The 17692-nt window shown below is 58.5% G+C and overlaps 1 protein-coding gene across 1 annotated transcript; it reads right to left on the minus strand.

Annotated features, from left to right (window-relative positions):
- Positions 1 to 438: 438 nt before the first annotated feature.
- On the minus strand, positions 439 to 17655 carry IL2RB (interleukin 2 receptor subunit beta). Its single transcript, XM_036108712.2, has 10 exons — positions 17535 to 17655; positions 14196 to 14316; positions 13621 to 13735; positions 12710 to 12788; positions 10523 to 10628; positions 8966 to 9114; positions 7735 to 7894; positions 7162 to 7282; positions 5675 to 5759; positions 439 to 3027 (listed from the first exon to the last, which is right to left on the minus strand). Exons 2-10 carry the CDS (start codon positions 14290 to 14292, stop codon positions 2272 to 2274), a joined length of 1668 nt encoding a protein of 555 aa, XP_035964605.2. The 5' UTR covers positions 14293 to 14316; positions 17535 to 17655; the 3' UTR covers positions 439 to 2271.
- Between the last annotated feature and the right edge of the window lie 37 nt (positions 17656 to 17692).

Raw genomic sequence — 17692 nt, forward strand, 5'->3', positions numbered from 1 at the left:
GCAATGAATTGAGACATTTTATTTTATTGTATTTATTTTTTTATAGTTACCTTCTATTTATAGTGAATATCAGCTTTTCCATTTAAAGAAGCAATACAAAGATTTTTCTTTTTAAATAAAAGTATTTAAACCAAAAAGTGAATGGATTTGTAAACAATAACAGAGGTGGTACATTGAAAATACATGTAGCACAAATGCCCGAGGCTTGAGAACTGTAACTGTCCCAAGAACCCTTCAAAGCAGAAATTGACTTACAGAGAGGTTTCACAGTTTGCCCTGGGACACAGAGCAAGGGTCTGGGCACGGAGCTTGGGTCTGATGCTCAGGCCTGGACTGAGGGGCCTCCTGGCAGGGAACACATGGCGTCGTATGGCAGGAGGTGGGAAGGAGCCAGGTAATTAAGCTCTTCCGTGGTAAGGATCCAAGACTCAGACATCCTCAGGAAAGGGGAGTTTATTTCGGGCATAAGGAAGACAGTCTTGAGCGAACATCAGCAGCCCCCCTGGCAGCAGGAGTCTGGGTAGCAGAGCCAGATGCCCTCTGCTAACGGGGCTGAAGGCAGGTTTCTCCCAGCTCCTTCTCCCGAGGCACCTGCTCCCAGGGACCTCCCTCTTTCCCTGAGTTCAAAAGGCTCAAGACTGAGTAACCTGATTGGCCAGTTCAGGCCCGGCCTCCCTGATTGGGTGGAGCTTCTGTTCTGAGCCAGTTCATAGGCTACTTGTCGGCCTATGGGTGGGCTTGTGTCAGGTCCCCACCCAATCAGCTAGGCGCAGGGCCTATAAGTGTAGGTACAGCGCACTCACAGCTTGGTGATCCCGGAGGGAGTCTTTTACTTGCAGAGGCTTCTAGTGTGAGAGGAAGGTTGCGGCAGACATCAGAGGTGTGATCTGTGCCAGGGACACAGGGAAGAGACGTGTACGGGTGGTGGTGAGCACCGAGAAGGAGGGGGCCAGCCGCGTGTGTCCGTGTTTGTGTTGCGGGGAGGATTGCCCTGAAAGGGGACGAGGCTCTTGCTGGAATGGGCATTCTGCAACCTAGTGAGCATGGGGCTTCGCCTCTTTATGTTGTGACCTCAGAGGGGGATGATGCCCCCTGTGTGAAGGTAGCCGGGCACAGGGAGTCCAAGCAAGGTGGTCCCAGATAGTGCATTAATTCATCCAGGGAATATGATGAGGGTGCCAAGCGCACCGTGAAGTGCGGTGAGCGAGCTGCTCTTCTGGGTGCGGGGGTGCCAGCCCCTGAGCTGCATTAGAGATCCCTCCAGTAAAGGTCTAGACTCTCTCTGACAGCCTCAGAACCTGCCACTGGGAGGCGTTTACTTTCCAGCAGCAGGCCTCCCGAGTCTGTGAAACCGCTATGGAAAGATCCAGCCAGTGTCGACTTTCCCCGGGGATTTGCGACCGTACTTGGGCCACAGTGGCAGGGACCCAGGAGCTAAGCATGCCGAGGTCACAAGAGATCCCAAGGGTGAAGTGACAGGGCCGCTTTGTCTAGCCATCCCATGACCCTGAGAACCCCCTCCGGCACTGAATCTTGAAGTTTGGGCTCATTCATGGAAGCAGTGTCTCCCTTCAAGGGAAGCAGAACAGACCCTTGAGGCATAAGAGCGTTTGTCACCTAGATGAGGGAGGAGAGAGCACTGCAGGTACAGGGAACAGCATGTGCAAAGGTGTGGGGGCGTGAGGGAGCTGCTGGTGCCTCAGTAGGACCACTGGGAGGGTTCCAGAAGGGAATGTCCCAGCATGATGCTGGAGGAGCAAGAGCTAGGCCAAGAAGTGGTGTGAGGGCAGCGGGGAGCCATGGCAGGGTTTAAACAAGGGGCAGCAGAGCCGTACTTGTGGTTCGCAGAGAGCATTCTGGCTGCCCTGTGGAGGATGGGCAAGAGGGGGTGGGACTGGGGCGGGAAACCCAGGGAGGAGGACATGGTGAAGATCCCTGGAGAACCCCGAAAACTCTCCGTGAAGAGTCCTTGCAGGGCTGGGGAGGAGGGATGCTTTAGAGGCAAAAGCCATGGGACTCCACTGCAGATGAGGGGAGTCCCAGTGCCCCCACCCGCTGCAGTTCCTGGCTTGGGCCACGGAACCAGGGAGTAGCAATGACGGTTTTGGAAATCAACAGCTGAGTGTGCAGGGCTGGGTGGGGGCCCTTGGGGCAGAGATGTCCAGGGGGTAGCTAGACACTGGGTGACTCAGCAGTGGACGAGCCTTGAGGACAAAGAGCCCTCACCTGGGCCCGGCACAACAGTGGGCAGTGACCTGCCTGGTCATCGGTCTACACTGAGTAAGCCGGGTCCTGATCCTGCAGCTCTTGGAGGGACAGGTAGGCATCGGTGTTCAGGGTCAGGCAGAAGGTAGGGGCCCTGACCTGGCCTCGCCCGGGGAGACTAGCCCAGGGGAAGCTGACCCCCTCCCCGGGGCCAGGGGCTGGGACCTCCCCTCTTGCTTCCCGCAGGGCATGCTCTGGGGGTGGCTGGCTATCCCCCAGGTCAGGCGCTCCTGGGGTGGGAGGCACCAGGGGCTGGGGGGCCCAGTCTCTGGGAGCTCCCTCCTGCAGAGAGGGTGGCAGCTTCTCTTCACCAGCTCCAGCGCCCCCCGGGGCGGGGTTAGGGGGGCCGGGGCCACCCAGGAGACCGGGAGAGAAGAGGAGCAGGTCATCCCCCGGGGGGAAGGTGCAGTAGGCATCATCCTCCGCTGGCGGGGGCAGCAGGGGTGGGAGGAGAGGCCCCTCGGGCTCCCCGGGCCCGCCCTCCTCGAGCTCTTCTGTGCAGGGGTCATAGGTGAAGTACACCTGGCAGGCCTCGATCTCCAGAGCGTCAGGGAGGTGGAAGAAGAAGTAACCCTGGTTGGTGAAGCAGCTGGTCAGCGAGTGGCCGCTGGTCTCGGTGGAGCGTGAGGGTCCCTTCTGCTGCTGCAGCAGGAGGAGCTGTGTGGCCTTGGCGTCCCGGTCCAACACCTCCAGCGGGGAGATCTCGGCTGCCTGGGTGTTGGGGCTGAAGGATGACGAGGGGAAGGGCGAGGAGAGCCACTTCTGCCGGTAGAGAGAGCAGATGGAACGTGAGGGGGGTGCCTCCCCCAGACTCTCAGCAACAACTCCTAACTGCAGTCTACTCAGGGCTGCTACCTCCAGGAAGGCCTCCCTGACTGTACCCCCCCCAACCGGCTTGGGGAACACTCGGGGTCAGCCCAGGGAGGGTGCTTCCTATAGGTGCCCAGGGGATGTGTCGTTTCGATGAGGGACTGTGTCTGGAGCGCCTGCTGTGAGCCTGGCACCACGTTAGGCGCCAGGCAGAGGGGGAAAGCCTCCATGCGTCGGGTGGGGGCCGGCACAAGTGTGGGAGTCCACAAACCAGTGTCAAAGCCGAAAGGGCCCTGGAGCCCATCTTGTTCACTTTACAGATGCCCAGAGAGGGGACGTGGCCTGGTCCCGATCACACAGCCAGCGGTGGGAGAGCTGGGAACAGGCTCCCTGACAAAATCTCTGATGGGCGCGGATGGTCCTGCAATTCTCCACCCCCCGCCCCAGTGCTGTGCGGCCCCCACCTGCCACACAGTCCCTCCGCAGAGAGAAGAAAGTGCCCACCAGAGCACTTCCCAGTGGCTCTGGAGTCTGGAGAGCCCTGATCCTCACTGACTGTGTGACCCTGGGCAGGTCACTGCACCTCTCTGAGCCTCAACTGCACAACACTTAGCCCCCTCTTTCCTAACTTCCTTACTGTGGGCCAGCAGGAGGATGTCAAATAAGAAAATGAAGGCAGAAGTCCCTGGCCCAGGGTGAAAGGCAGACCACCCGCAGAGGCGTAAGGGACAGCAGGCCCTCAGGGGTGTGATGCGGGCCGCGGGTGGTTACAGTTGAGAACCCCAACAGCCCTCTGTCCTGGGAGCCCTCAGCAGCTGGACTGGGGGTCCCCTGGGCACAGGGACCAGGCCCGATGGGCTCCTCCCACACTCCTGTGCCCAGCAGGCTGAGAAGAGAGGGAGAGTGCAGGTCTGGGGTGGGGGGAGGGTCCGGCCCTGGAAGTGGCAGTGGAGGGGGCAGAGCCAGGCAGGTGGTGCTGGGCATGCAACCAGAAGAAGGAGAGGCCAGGCCTGTGGGCAGCACTGGTGTGCCAGGGCCTCGCTGGCCCCTCTCAGAGGTGTGCGTGGTCAGCCACTTCCTGGGCCTGGGCCTCCGTCCACAATGCCCTGAAGTGGAGGTGGAAGGCGGGTGCAAAGAGAAATGTATCCCTCTTCACACACACACTCACACACTGGCACGCATACGCCCGGGTCCCATGGACAGGGGGGCAGTGGACCTTGTGGCCTGGTAGCCAGAGGTCCTGGGGGAGAGAGAGAGGAGCAGCCCTCCCCCCCAGATGCAGAGGAGAGGGTGGGGTCCCTCTTGGCCAGCCCCAATCCCCAACCACACTGTGCCTCCCCAGGGCTTCCTTGGGATACCCTCTCCACACCCTAGGTCTGGGACAAGCATCTAGACCTGGGGATGATCGCATGGGAAGATGGAGTGGTTTGTACCTCTCCAGGATGGAGCCCACTCCCACCTCAAAATGTCCTAGTCCCATAGAATCAAAAAGATTTCACCCTGGAAGAGGACTAAGGATGCATCTAGTCCAGCCTTCAACCAGGAATCCCTTCTGCTATATTTCTGACACATAGTAAGCCAAGGCTTGCTAGAATGCCTCTGTTGATGGGGCACTCACTACCTTTAGGGCTTTAGGAAGAATTTTAAGGAGATACATTCCCCCACATCAAGAGAACTGTAGGTAAGCTATCCCCAGTCTTGGGAGTTTTCCAAAGAATTCCAGAAGGGGTCCTGATCAGCCATAATGGAGAACTCCAAAGCCAACTCTTGACACCTCTGGCCCAGTATGGCTTTCCAGCCCCTCCGCGCTCCTGCTGATCTCCCTCCACCCCCATCTCATCCTCCGCCAAATCTAGAGAGCCTGGGGAGGGGAAGGTGATAGAAGCAGCCCACCACAACCCCCTTCCCCCTTGACACTTCCTTCCTGAAGCAAGTGTGGGCTCAGGGAGGGGAGACAACTGAAGTTTAATGGGGCTCAGAGTGTTACTACTATCTGGGCCAGCACTTTCCCAGTGACTCCGCATCAATTGATGAGAAGCGGCTCAAGGACTTGTTACCATGGGGGATAGGGTGTGGAGCCCACTCAGGGCTTTCTGCAGTGGGGAGAGGAACCACTGCCCATGAAGAGAGTCTGCACAAGTGGTGGGGGGGGTGGGGAGGGGAGGGTGTGGAGAAGTGGCAAGTCCTGCTCAGTCAACAGACCGGTGACAGCAATTCTAGCTAGGGCCCCTTGAGCACTTACTGTGCACCAGGCATGATCTCAGGCCCAACCACACAGTAACACTCTTTCCCTCCCCGAACTAGCACAGAGACATTCCAAAACGCACCCAAGGTCACACAGCCAGGAAGGGCTGGAGCCGGGGTTAGAACCCAGGCAGTCTGGCTCAGACGGGAGGTGCTCTTCAGCCTGAGAAGGCTGGTACCAGAGCTGGGGAAAGGGGCCCACACTCAGCCCAGAAGCCGCTCACCTCGGTATTTGTCTCCTTTCACAAAGTGCAGACCCACTCTTCCTGCGCCCCCACTCACTCACACCTCTGGCCACCCCCCCTGCCAGCCTGAGCCAGCTGTCTGCTTCTCTCTTCCAGCCCCAGACTCCTACCTGGAAATCTCCTCCATGCTCTGACTTCAGCTGGGAAAAGAACTCCGAGGGGTCTGGGATGTGGCACTTCAGAACCTTCTTCAGCCTGAACAGGGGAGGAGGAGGGAGAAAAGGAGGATGAGAAGGGAAGGGGGCCACGGTATCGGGCCGGCACCCACAGCCCTGAAGGTAGGGTACAGAGCCACTCCACATTCATCTGTTGGATCAATACCAAGTGAATTCCCAGTAAGGGAGGGTGCTGGACTGCATCCTGGGGACATAAGAATGGTGGACAGAGAAGGTCTCTGATCTTAAGGAACTGACATTCTAACAGGGAGACAGACACGAACCAAAGGTGCAACACGACCATTCATTCTATGGAAACGAAAAGCAGAGGGCTGTGCAAAAGAAGGATGTGGGGGTGGGGGACCACAGGAACCAGAGTGGTCAGGGACCACACAGAGCCAGATGTCTGGAGTAGAGTGAACGAGGAGGCGGGAGGTAGGAGAGAGGCCAGATTGTGTGTCTTCTTATCCAGGCTGTCATGGATGGTGGTTCGGGTTGTGCACTGCCTAAGGGCATCTGGTTTTAGGGGGGTATTGAGTGGGTGCTGAATTCCAGCCCATGCCCTGCTTGCCAAGCTGAGTTCCCCAGTATCTATATGCATCTACCTCAAAATGTGGTCATAGCCTCAAGGCCCCAGAAAGCCTGACTGCCCCCCGTCTAGATGTTCAGGCTCAGGTCGGCCCTCTCCTCCACCCCTTCTGGTCTCCAACCACACCTGCCTCCCTGAACTCTCAGTTGTTGTAATGCTCCTCCCTCCTTCCCATGTAAGGCCTTTGCACACCCTGTTTCTTCTGTTTCTGATGCACTCCCCACCACCTCCACCCTGCCTGGTTAGCTCCTCCTTCAGATCTCAAGGGAGTCCTCACTTCCTTGGGCATGCTTCTGCCAGCCACCCCTCAGCCAAGGTTCCTCTCCCCGTTGTCTGTTTCCAATCCATCGAGTACCTTCCTTTACCATCCTATTATAGTGTGTCATTGTATTTGTGTATGATTTATAAATATCTGCCTTCTCCCACGTGACTATGAGCTCCATAAAGATGGAACCGCATGCATCGGGTTTGCCCTTGTCTTCCCAGGCCTGGCACTGAGCTGGCGCTCTCAACTAATAAAAGAATAAGCTAATGAATGCCGGGACCTAGAGAGATCCACGAGGACACACACATAGAGACAGTTGGCATTTGCACACATGTGTGTATGTGTACTCAACACCCAAGAGTAATGCTCTGGGGGGGCCTCCATGGGGCTTTCCCTCCCCTGCTCCCCTCAGGCTGGTTCCCTGGGCTTCCATCTTTGGGGTGACAAGGAAAAGCCAGGTGTTAGGCAGGGAGGACTTTGGGGACGGCGGAGGGAGCACTGGGGTGTGGGAGCAGCCGAGGGCTTGACCTGGCAGGGGGGGTGTGCGTCAGATGAGAGCACGAAGGAGCGGGAAGGGAGGGCTCTTACCATGGTCCGATGTACTGGTAGTTGACCAAGAAGCAGACCAAGACGATAAAGCCACAGGCACTGCTGACGCCCGTGATGATGGGGCCAAACCAAAAAAAGGACAGAGTCCGCTTCCCTGAGGCTACCCAGGGGCAGGAGGAGAAGCAGGGAGAGGGGTTAGAGAGGCGCCCCCGCTCGCCCAGATCACTCCAGCATCCCCCCGCTGCCACCCTGGTGCTGAGGGACAGGCCGACCTCAGACCCAAGGCCCTCGCAGGTCCCGGCTGGCCCAGCAGACCTGCTGTGTACCGGGCTGACAAGGGACATTGCGTGCCTCATCACAGCAGCCCTGCCGGGGAGCACGGTACCCACTTTACAGACGAGGAAACTGAGGCTTCCAGGTGAGAGCAGCCCACCCCGGCCACACTGCTCACCCTGCAGGGTCACAATGAGTGAGCTAATAATAGCAGGTGAGCACGACTGGGGCTGAGCCCTGTACTCCTCCCAGGCCCCCCTCCCCACCAGCTGCCCCCAGGCCACACCCCAGCCATCCCCTCCCATCTGAGCTCCGTCCCACCCCTTCTGTCCCTGGTACCTGCCGTCCTGAAGGCCCGCGGCTGACTCCAGGGACTCCAAGCTTTGTGGCTGCCTAGGTGGGCCCTGACCCGCACTTGAAGTTCATACAGGGTGTCTGGAGTGAGTGTCTCTAGGGAAATCCATTGCTGGTTCTGCCTGATGATCAGCACGGAGGCCTCCTGGGGCAGAGACAGGCGGGGGTCTGTCAGAGCAGAGGGGTCTCCACGGCTCACCTCACCTCCCATGGCAGGGCTGGCTGGGAGGCTGAGCAGATAACACCTTCCTTCCTCCCCGCCAGCCACCCTCCTCCCCACCCCACCCCCCGCCACTCTCCCCCCAGGATCCCTTGACTACTCAGCCCCAAGCCCCAAGGGCATCCTGAACCCCTCCCTCTCACTCATCCTCCACACACAAAGCCTGCTGCCAAGCAGCTGGTTTCACCTGCGGAACCCTGCGGAACCAGAAGCGATTCTGGACCCTTCCCCTTCTCCCCTCTCTCCTCCCCCCATCTCAGGTACGAGCTGGTCTCCCAGCTTCCAGCTCAACTCTGCTACAGTCTGTCTATTTGCCACGCAACCAGGAAGAGCGTTTTTCCAGAGACGTCTCCCGCCTCTGGATCACTCTTTTCGCTTTTTTCCCCCATCCTTCAGACACACAGGCCATGTCATGGCTTCAGTGGCGCCCCCAGTCTGAAGTAGCCTGCCCCAGGCCGTCCCAAATGTGGAATCCCATTTCGTTTCCTTGATAGCCCTTCTCAATATCCCATAGTGTCCAGTCTCCCAGTTTGCAGACTGCCTTCCCACCTGCCATGTGAGTTTCCGGAGCTCCGGAAGCTTGTCTGTTTCGCCCTCCACCCTCTTCCCAGCGCCCAGCCCGCACCCAGCGCCTAGTAAGTACTCAGTAAGTGTTGAGTGAGCAAATCCGGGAGTGGGGAAGCAAGTGGGGAAGTGGCAGACCCCAGTGGCTGTGGAGCACACTGGGTTTGAAGCACGGACAGGTGGCTTCCCAGGGCTCAGAGGGTAGTCACCTGCCCCTCAGCTGTGTAAACTCTTGCTCTGGCATCTGCCACCAGCTGGAACCCCTGGGTTGTCGGGGGCACGTACGGGGAGGGAGAGGCCAGAGCGGGCAGTATGGGAGAGCGGCAGGGGCTGCCCGGGGGCTGCCGTGGCTTTGCTGACGTGAAGGATGGACAGGGTGACCAGGACAGCAAAGAGGAGTCCAGGCAGGTGGGGGCCGGGCCACGCACTCACCTCCCAGCTCTGGCCCGGGGACCTTGTCCGGGCCTCAAACTCCAGGTAACTTTCAATGTAGTGGGAGGACTGAGGGACTTTCCAGGTTATGTTGTATTTGTGGGTCTCGACGTGGGTGACTTGGAGCAAGTCGGGGGCCATCAGGCGAACTGAGGCAGGAGAGAGGAAGGGGGAGTGAGCTCAGGGGATGCTGGGTCACCATGCTGAGGGGATAAAGCTCAGACGCACCCCCACCTCTACCTTTGCACCTGCTATTTCTCCCTCCTGGGTGCCCTCCCCCCCAGAGATCCTGCGTGGAGAAGCCTTCCCCCACCACCCACCACTCTCTACCCCCTCACCTGTTTTATTTCCCTGCCCAGCCCTTAGCCCCACCTGACATATCAAATATCTATTTGGGGTTCTTTGTTCATTTTCTGTCTCCCCCACCAGACCGTGAGCTCAGTGAGGGCAGGGACTGTGTTCTCCGAGATACCCCTGGTGCCTGGAGCATTACCTGGCACGTCATAGGCACCGGATTAAGTATCTACTATACGAAAAAAAGTCAAGGCCGCATCCAGAATGGATCTGAGAGCTTTACATGGATCATCTCATGTAATTTAATTGAATCTCAGTAACCTTATAGGATTATAAGATTTTATGATTCTGAAGTTAAACTGACCTAAGTTTTTATAATTCTGGAACTCTGTAGAACTACACGAATGTCTATTGAGCATGTGCTAAGTGGTTTCTGTGTCTGTCTCACAAACTCCTTACAGCAACCAGGGTCCGGCAGATAACCGATTCTCCCCATTCTTGATGGGCAAACTGAGGCTCAGATGTGAAATGATCTGCTGGGCAGACCACATTCAGTTAAGGCAGGGCTGCATTGAGAACCCTGCCTAGATCTCGCCCTTTCTCCCTTAGAGATGGCCTCCCTTAGAGATGGCCTCCCTTAGAGATGGTCTGGGGATGGGGCTGGGCACCCAGTCATTCAAAACACCTTCCCAGAGCCCTGCCGGGATAAGGCCTGGTGCTGGGTACTTAGAGAAGAGACATAGGGATGACAGACGCTCTACCCTCAGGGAGCTCACAGCCCAGTGAGGGAGACAGTCCCAGAATCAGGCAGTGAGGACCCTGAAAAAACATAAACACCCTGAAAGAGGAGGTACGATGGGCTGAGAGAGTCTGGGAAGTCCTCCTGGAGGAGGTGACTCCTCACTGAGCCTTGAAGGGTGAGTGGGAACTTTCCTGGTGGGAAGAGCCTTCCTGGCTGCGGCACCCACAAATTCAAGGGCTCAGAGGCGTGGATGGGCAAGCTGAATTCAGAGAGCTGACCTTTGGTTGTGATGGGAATACAGGCCACGAGAGGAGGAGTGCTAGATTGGGAAGCCAGGGCCAGATCCTGAGCTTTGAATACCAGGGGAAGGAGCCAGGACTACATCCCGAGGGCAGCAGGCAGTGAGAGGTCACCCGTGGGTATGGGGAGAGACCGGAATGGGGAGGGTCCCAGACAGAAAGACAGGATGGGAGGTTCCTAGCCCGCCCCAGTCCCCCCACCCTTCCCAATTCCTCACTCACGGTTCTCAAAGGGCTTGAAGTCCTGGGTCATCAGTGTCTTCCACCTTTCCCCTTCATGGCACATCACGCTCATGTGGACGATGTCAGCCGCAGTCAGACTCTGAGCCTGCAAGGGAAGGACATGGTAGGGATGGGGGGCGGGGAGGATAGGGAAGAGGGAAGACCAAGACCGCAACAAAAGTGGGGGCCTTCACAAGCCCCACCAGCTAAAACAGGGGTCAGCAGACTTTTTCTGTGAGGGTGCAGAGAGTAAATATTTCTAGCTTTGCACATCAAACGGTCTCAGTCACAGCTACTCAGTTCTGTTGCTGGCTTGTAAAAAGCAGTCAGAGACACCCTGTAGGAGGATGGGCATGGCTGTGTACCAATAAAACTTTATTTATAAAAACAGACAGCAAGCAGAATTTGACCCGCGATCTAAGGTGAAGTGAGCTGCCTCAGAAGGGAGGGAGTTCCCCATCACAAGAGACGTGCAAGCAGGATGAGCCCCCAAGAAAAGGCAGGTCTGGAACTGTACCTGTGTAATAGTTTTGAGTGTCAAAGCCTATCTCTCCCCATTCCCACATCCTGACTTTTTTGGGAAGGAAATGGCCAGGCGGTGAGCATCTCCTGCGGGCAGGCGCTGCTCAGGTGCCTTAGGCACCTCTCTGGCCGATTCTCATAGCAATCCATCCTCATGATGCACATGAGAAGCCCGAAGTCACACATGTGGTCAGCAGGGGAGTCCGGATTCAAAGCCAGGCCTCTGCATCCGCTGCCCCCACAGAGCCGTGGCCCTGGGCCTCAGGTCCTCTCCAGATCTGTGCTCTGGGTTCCAAAAGGGTGTTTTCAGGTGCAGGACCCCGGGCACAGTCCCTCTGACCTACCTGCCACAGGGCCTACCGTGAGCAAACCTTGAACCTGATCATCAGAGTCCCCAGAGCTGGGAATAATTCCTCCCTCTCCACCCCAAGGACCCTGCCCCTGCCTGTGTCTGGCTGCTCTGGGGGCCTGATGTTTCCAGACAATGATGGTATTATCGTCATTATTAGCATGATCATAGTCGTTGTAAAGATGCCAGGAATACATTGTGCTGGGCTCTTCCTCCATCCCAGGAGCTCTTCTGCGTGCTGGACGCACGTTCTCTCATTTAACTCTCCCATCAGCCTATGGGACAGGCACTGTGGCTCTTCTCATCCTGCAGCTGAGAAGGCTGAAGCTCCGAGAGGCTGGGCCTTGCCTGAGGTCGCACAGCTAGGAAACGGTGGGGCCAGGATCTGAAGGCAGACCCTCTGCAGAGCTCACGGGGACAGGCACAGCTGTCTGGTTCCAGCCGTGTGAGCCCATCTCCACATCCACCTGCCCCTTAAGAATGGGTACAACCTGATGACGGCTGGAAAATGTGGTCTGGGCAGCCCTGGTGTCCGTCGCTGCCGAGGAGGGCGTGACAGACAATAATCTGCTGCATGCCCGCATGGACGTGGCCGCACGCACATCTAGAGGCAGCCCGTCTAGAGGCTTCAGTTGCAGCTCTCTCCCCTCCCTGGCAGGGCCTCTCTGAGCCTCAGTTTCCTCACTGACAAGAAGGGGACAGTGCTGGGGCCCACCCACAAAGTCACAAGGATCCATGGACTACAAAGTCAAGTGCATGCTCTGTTCTGGGTGGGGTGCCTAGTGCTTTAACCCACAGGACAGCTCTATGAGGCAGGTGCCATCATTCTTGCCATTTCGAGAAGGGCAGCCTAGGACTCAGCAGTTGCCGGATGTCACCCAGCGGGTGTTACGACGGAGCCAGGGCTGGCCCCCAGACCTTCAGCTCTGGGATCCGCACTTTTTAGCCCACGCTGCCCTGCACTTGCCAAGACCTTGGGAAGAGTCAGAGGGGGTGTTGTCATTGGTGGGCGCCCCCCCCACCTGATGAGGAGTACAGAAGTGTCACAGGACCCACAAAGCGTGGGGGGAGGCGTTGAAGCAGAGGCAGAATGACTGAGCATCTCGGACCACAGATCCCTCAACCCCCAGTCGGCCCTGAGTTCTGGCCTTCGGACGCTGCCCTGCTTCCTTCCGCCTCTCTTGCCCCAGGCAGGCTGCCGTGCCGCGGTGTGTAGCCAAAGCCACTGGGCTCGCTGGGCCCCAGCTCTGCCCCTGCAAGGACCCCCCTCTGCACCTGCCCTCCCCGGGGCTCTCTTCTCAGCTCCCATTACTCACATCTGGGGATCCAAGGACCAGGTGACAGGCCCAGAATGCCAGGCTCATCGGGAGCAGCTCACAGGATTTGTTCCAAGGCCTTTCAAGGCAAAAGAACCTCCTTAGGACAAAAGGAGGGACCCCCAGAGCCAGCCGTCGGGATGGCCCCCCATGCAGCAAGGCCAGTCTGGGCGGGGCTCTATGCCCACCTCGGTACAGACCCCCATTCCCCCACGTGCTTCACCTCCCATCACGAGCACCTCTTCTTGCCCTCCCCAGCCTAGCCCCACAGTAGCCACAGTGATCTTCGAGAAACAAGCAGTTCAGGACATGTTGGCCTCCCCACCTAAAGCCCTCCAGAGTCTTCCCATGGAGCTGGAAGGAGCCTTTGGAACCCTGCGGAATCACCACCTACCCAAGGCCATGGCCAAACCCAAAGGCACCTTTGCTGTTGCCACCAGGATGTCCAGATCGCGGCAGACCCTTCCCTGACTCCCTCCCAGCCCCCATGCTCCCAACCATGCCCCAGGCCCCTGTTCCCACAGCTGCCCTAGGAGTCTCACAAAAAGCTTGGGGAGCCCCCTTTCTGACTACCCCCTTGCTTCTAAATCGACTCTAACCTTGGCCCATCAGCCGCACAGCCCAGTGTCCCCAAACTACCCTGTCTAGCTCGTCCCCGGCCCCTCCACTGTAGACTGGACCCCCACTGCTCACTTCCACCCTGGTTCTAGGAATCTAAACATCAGACTCCTACATTTTCCAGACTTCTGTGATACCAAGAGTCTGTGGGTCCTATCAGTCCAAATTCTCAAAGTGCAACATCTTGGAGTCTACCAGTAAGGAATCCCGAGAGTCTAAACACCAGTGATGATAAGAACCACCACCTCCCAATCCTGAGTTGCTACCATTTTGCTGGTCAACCCCACACTCACCGTCTATCCGGATGAGCGTGGATCTTGCAGGACGTGGTCTGCGGGTCCCCATCCCAGCTCCAGACACAGGAGATGTTGGCTTTTGAGTTGTAGAAGCATGTGAGCTTGGAAGTGTCTGCTGACAAGATGAGGCATGAGTGGCTGGCCGCGGGGTGTTCACAGCCCCCCAGGGCTCGCCCACCACCCTGCTCCCTGCACCCTGTGCCTACCAGATGAGGAGGGAGACAACCCTGCTGGGCAGAAAGGAACTCAGTGGATCCATTTCAGAGAGGACAACACTGAGCCCCAGACCCTGCAAAGTCCCGTGGGCAGGCCGAGGCAGAGCAGGCATGAAAAGCCAGTGTCTTCCTTTGGCGTGGGGAGACACATGGGTGCAGCAGGGACAGGACAGAAGGGCCAAGGGAGAAGGTAGACGCCTGATCTCTGGTCCCATTGCCCTTGCCTCCCTCCTCCCCTGCCCCCTGCCCCTGATGACAGGCCTCTGCCGAGAAGCAGGGGTCCTGAAAGGGGTTCTACAAGGGTGTTGGCCACCTTCCCAAGAGAAAGCGCAGCTATCCAGATGCCAGGGTCCTCACCATTCGCCGCTGTGGATCCCAGAGGGATGGCCAGGGCCAGGAGGAAGACAGGGAGGGACAGACACCAGGACAGACCAGGAGCTGCCATCACATCCATGGGTGGGAGCTGGGGAAGGGAGCCCTAGAGGGAGGAAGAAGGGGAGAAAGCACAAGTGAACACCTGCTCCAGGTCCCTCGCCGCTCCGAGAGGCAGGCTGAGCCCTGCCCATCTCAGGGTTCCCCGTTCTTCTCTCTACCAAGCCAACGCCATCCAGCCTCAGGGCCTTTGCACCTGCTGGTCCCTCAGCCCCACACATACTTCCTTCCTTCAGGGATTCAGGGAGCCATACATTGTCAGGGCTGAAAGGGCTCTCTGAGTGAGCCCACCTCCTTGTTCAAAAGCTGGGGAAACTGAGGCCCAGAAAAAGGAAAGATTTGCTCAGGTCCACATAGGGAGGCCAGCACAGAGCTGGGATTAGAGCTCACCTCTTCTCTGCCCTGCTGCCCCCTTAATCACACCTAAAACCCTCATCGGGAGGCTCCTAGATGCCAGGCTGTCTTAAACTCTTTAAATGAAGCAATTAGAACTCTATTGGAGATACTCTTATTATCTGCATTTTCAGGTGGGGAAACTGAGGCACAGAGACATAAAGCAAACTGCCCAAGGTCATACAGCTGATAAGAGGCAGATGTGGAATCTGCGCCAGGGCAGACCACCCAGACCCCGGTGGGGGCTCCTGTAACTTCTCTGACCATATCTTCCCCCACCACCGAGACAGTTGACATGCTTGATACTCAGGTACTGATTATGTCCCAGCGAGACTCGGGCGTACTGAGCACTCACGCTGTGCCCAGCACTTTACTACACTAGATCATCTTCTCTTCCCAGCAGCTCAGGGGCTGGGTGCTTGTGTTATCTATCCCCTTACACAGATGAAGGAGCTAAGGCTCTGAGTCATTAACGCCCCAAGGTCACGTGCGCAGAAGAGGCAGAGTTGGGATTTCGTTCCCAGCTCACTCGCCCCCAGGGCCTATTCCCTCATGTCCTTTGGCCCTGCCCTGACCCTGTCCTGGGCGCTGGTCCCAGAGGTAAGGCCAACAGCCTCCTGGCCCTGGAGTCGAGGAGTCAGGGCCCAGCAAGGGCACAGGCCAACTGTCAGGTGTCTGGCTTAGGTTCGAAAAGGAGCCCAGAGAGGTACCTATGGGCTCCTCCTTACCTGGCCCACCATCCCCGCAGGAGGGGGAGCTCCCCAGTGGGGATAGGGGATGGGGGCTGGTTGCCTTTTTCCTTGGGAACCCCCCCCCGACAGCACAGGGCACAGCGTTGGGACCCTCAAGGGGTCCAGCGAGCCCTCCTGTGCCCCCCTACTCACTCAATCATGGCCCTGGAGCACGGGCACTCTCCTCTCCCTGGAGGGTGTCACCCCAGGCCAGCACCAGCCGCCAAGACAACCCCATGCCCAGGAGAGGACCTGGTATAGAGCCTCAGGATGAGGGGAGGAGGGTCGGGGCAAAGGCGTGCAAGATCACAGGAAGGTCAAGGCCAAACCACAGCCCCAGCAGAGGCGAGCCGGCTGGAGCAGAAGCATTGTCTAGAATGAGTTCCCCGCCGCTCATAGCAGAAACGGTGCGGCGACGTACATCACGATTGCCAAGGGCACAGGGAGGGGAGTGTGGGCTAGTCCAGAGCCGGTCGGGGCAGGGAGGGCTCCTGGCCGGTGCCGAGGCTGCAGCCTCCAGCAGAGCAGGGCGCGGAGGCCCAGGGAGGCTAAGGAACCTGCTCAAGGCCACGGGCCCAGCCTCAGGGAGAACACGCAGGACCTCTGAGTCCTAAGCACCGTAGGTCCTGGGTTCTCACGCACACCCACGCACCCTGTCCTTCACGGCTGCACAACCACACTCACTGACTCATGAGGTCCCCACCGCAACCCTGGAAGGTGGCTGTCGTCACCCCCCTTTGACAGATGCCAAGACTGAGCTCAGCGCTGCCCGGGGAGCTGGACTCAAAGCCAGTCATCTGATGCCAAGTGAGGAGATGATAATGACAGGGACAATGACGATGACGATGGTGATGATGGTGACAGGGATGGTGACTAATACTCGGCTCTCGTTCTGTGCCTAGGTCCTTAGCACTCAGCAGATATCACCTCATTTGGTCCCCACAGCAACCCTGGGAGTAGGTACCATTATGACTCCTTTTCTCAGATGAGGAGGCCGAGGCCGGTAAGCCTCTTGCCCAGGCCAGAGTGCGGCCGAGCCGGGGGTTGAACCGGGTCAGTACCACCTGATTTCCCGCCACCACCGGGGCTGACACTGTGGGCCATGGGGCGCCGGGGGGCGGGGCGAGGACCAGAGGCAGGAGCACGGCAGCCAGACCGCCGGCCGTGATGGGTGCCATCTCCCCTGGTCCTCCTGGCCACCCCCCACACACACACACACAGGGTGGTGGGCAGATGGGCGGGGGGGCTGGCCTCTTGCTGTTTAACTCCAGGAGCATCTCCCCAGCTGGGCTCGGAATCCCAGCTGTGGGACTAGGAAGGGGGACCCTCAGAAGTGGCTCTGCCCCTCAGCCACCCCACCCCACCCCTGCGGTGCTCCTAACACCATTCAGGGCAGGAGGCCTCATTCCCCAGGAGAGAGGGCAGCCCCAGAGATGGAGTCCCATCCCCTCCAGTGGTGCCTAGGGACACTACTGACCTGCCCACTCACATGGCCAAGGGAGGGACAAATCCGGACTCAAACGTGCAGGTCTGGCCCCCCCAACCCAGGGCTCCCGGAGAGGAGGCAACCCCACTTCATGGCCAAGTCTCAGAGGGGCCCCCTCCCTCCGCTCCCACCCCATAGCCTCTTAAGGAGCACTTTACACAGGGATGCCTCCCCAGTGTGTGTCCCTCCCCAGTGTGGGTCCCCTTCCACAGCCACCGGGGGGGGGCTCGCGGGTCCCCCCACCCCACATCCCAGTGCCCTCCATCTGGGGCTCAGCTGACTTCCCCCCCCCCCAGTCTTCCTGCCTCTTTCCTCACCCCTTCTGGGTTGGGAAGCTCCTCGTCCCAGAGCAGCCCCCAGCTTCCCCAGGAATGGGCTGGGAAAGAGGGGTAGCCCAGAACTAGGGACCAGGTTTTTCTCAAGCCAAAAGCCATGAGATCAGGACCTGCCTCATCCTTGAGGGATTTCAAGATAAGGCTGGAGGCCGGGAGGCCTCGGAGATGGAAGTTCCGGCAGAATCTTCTGGGGCATCTAAGTGAGAGCTGAAAGTTGTCCCATGACCTTCACTTCCAGCCCCGGGCTGGTGGCAGGGCCGAGAGGGAGCCCCCGCAGGTCACCGAGAACCAGACGGGGGCAGGGTGAGGGCAAAGTCACCTGGCTGAAACATGGGGCTGCCGCGCACACTCTTGGGATCTCTCCACTGCTGGGTCCACAGCCATCTCCCCAGGGCCCTGCTCCGACTCCGACCGAGGCAGCCCAGGTAGTAGCTGGCTGATGAGGCCGGCAAAGACTAAAACCCCAGGGCCAGCCCA

Source organism: Halichoerus grypus, chromosome 6 (genome assembly GCF_964656455.1).
Source record: "Halichoerus grypus chromosome 6, mHalGry1.hap1.1, whole genome shotgun sequence".
Lineage (NCBI taxonomy): Eukaryota > Metazoa > Chordata > Mammalia > Carnivora > Phocidae > Halichoerus > Halichoerus grypus.

What these genes read in the sequence shown, in the direction of transcription:
- IL2RB (XM_036108712.2), bottom strand. Translation starts at nt 14,292, where the DNA reads ATGGATGTGATGGCAGCTCCTGGTCTGTCCTGGTGTCTGTCCCTCCCT. An exon ending in TGGTCCTTGGATCCCCAGAT is followed by an intron (nt 10,629 to 12,709) that starts GTGAGTAATGGG and finishes CTTCCCTTGCAG; the next exon opens with GCTCAGAGTCTGACTGCGGC. An exon ending in CTTCAAGCCCTTTGAGAACC is followed by an intron (nt 9,115 to 10,522) that starts GTGAGTGAGGAA and finishes CTCCTGCCTCAG; the next exon opens with TTCGCCTGATGGCCCCCGAC.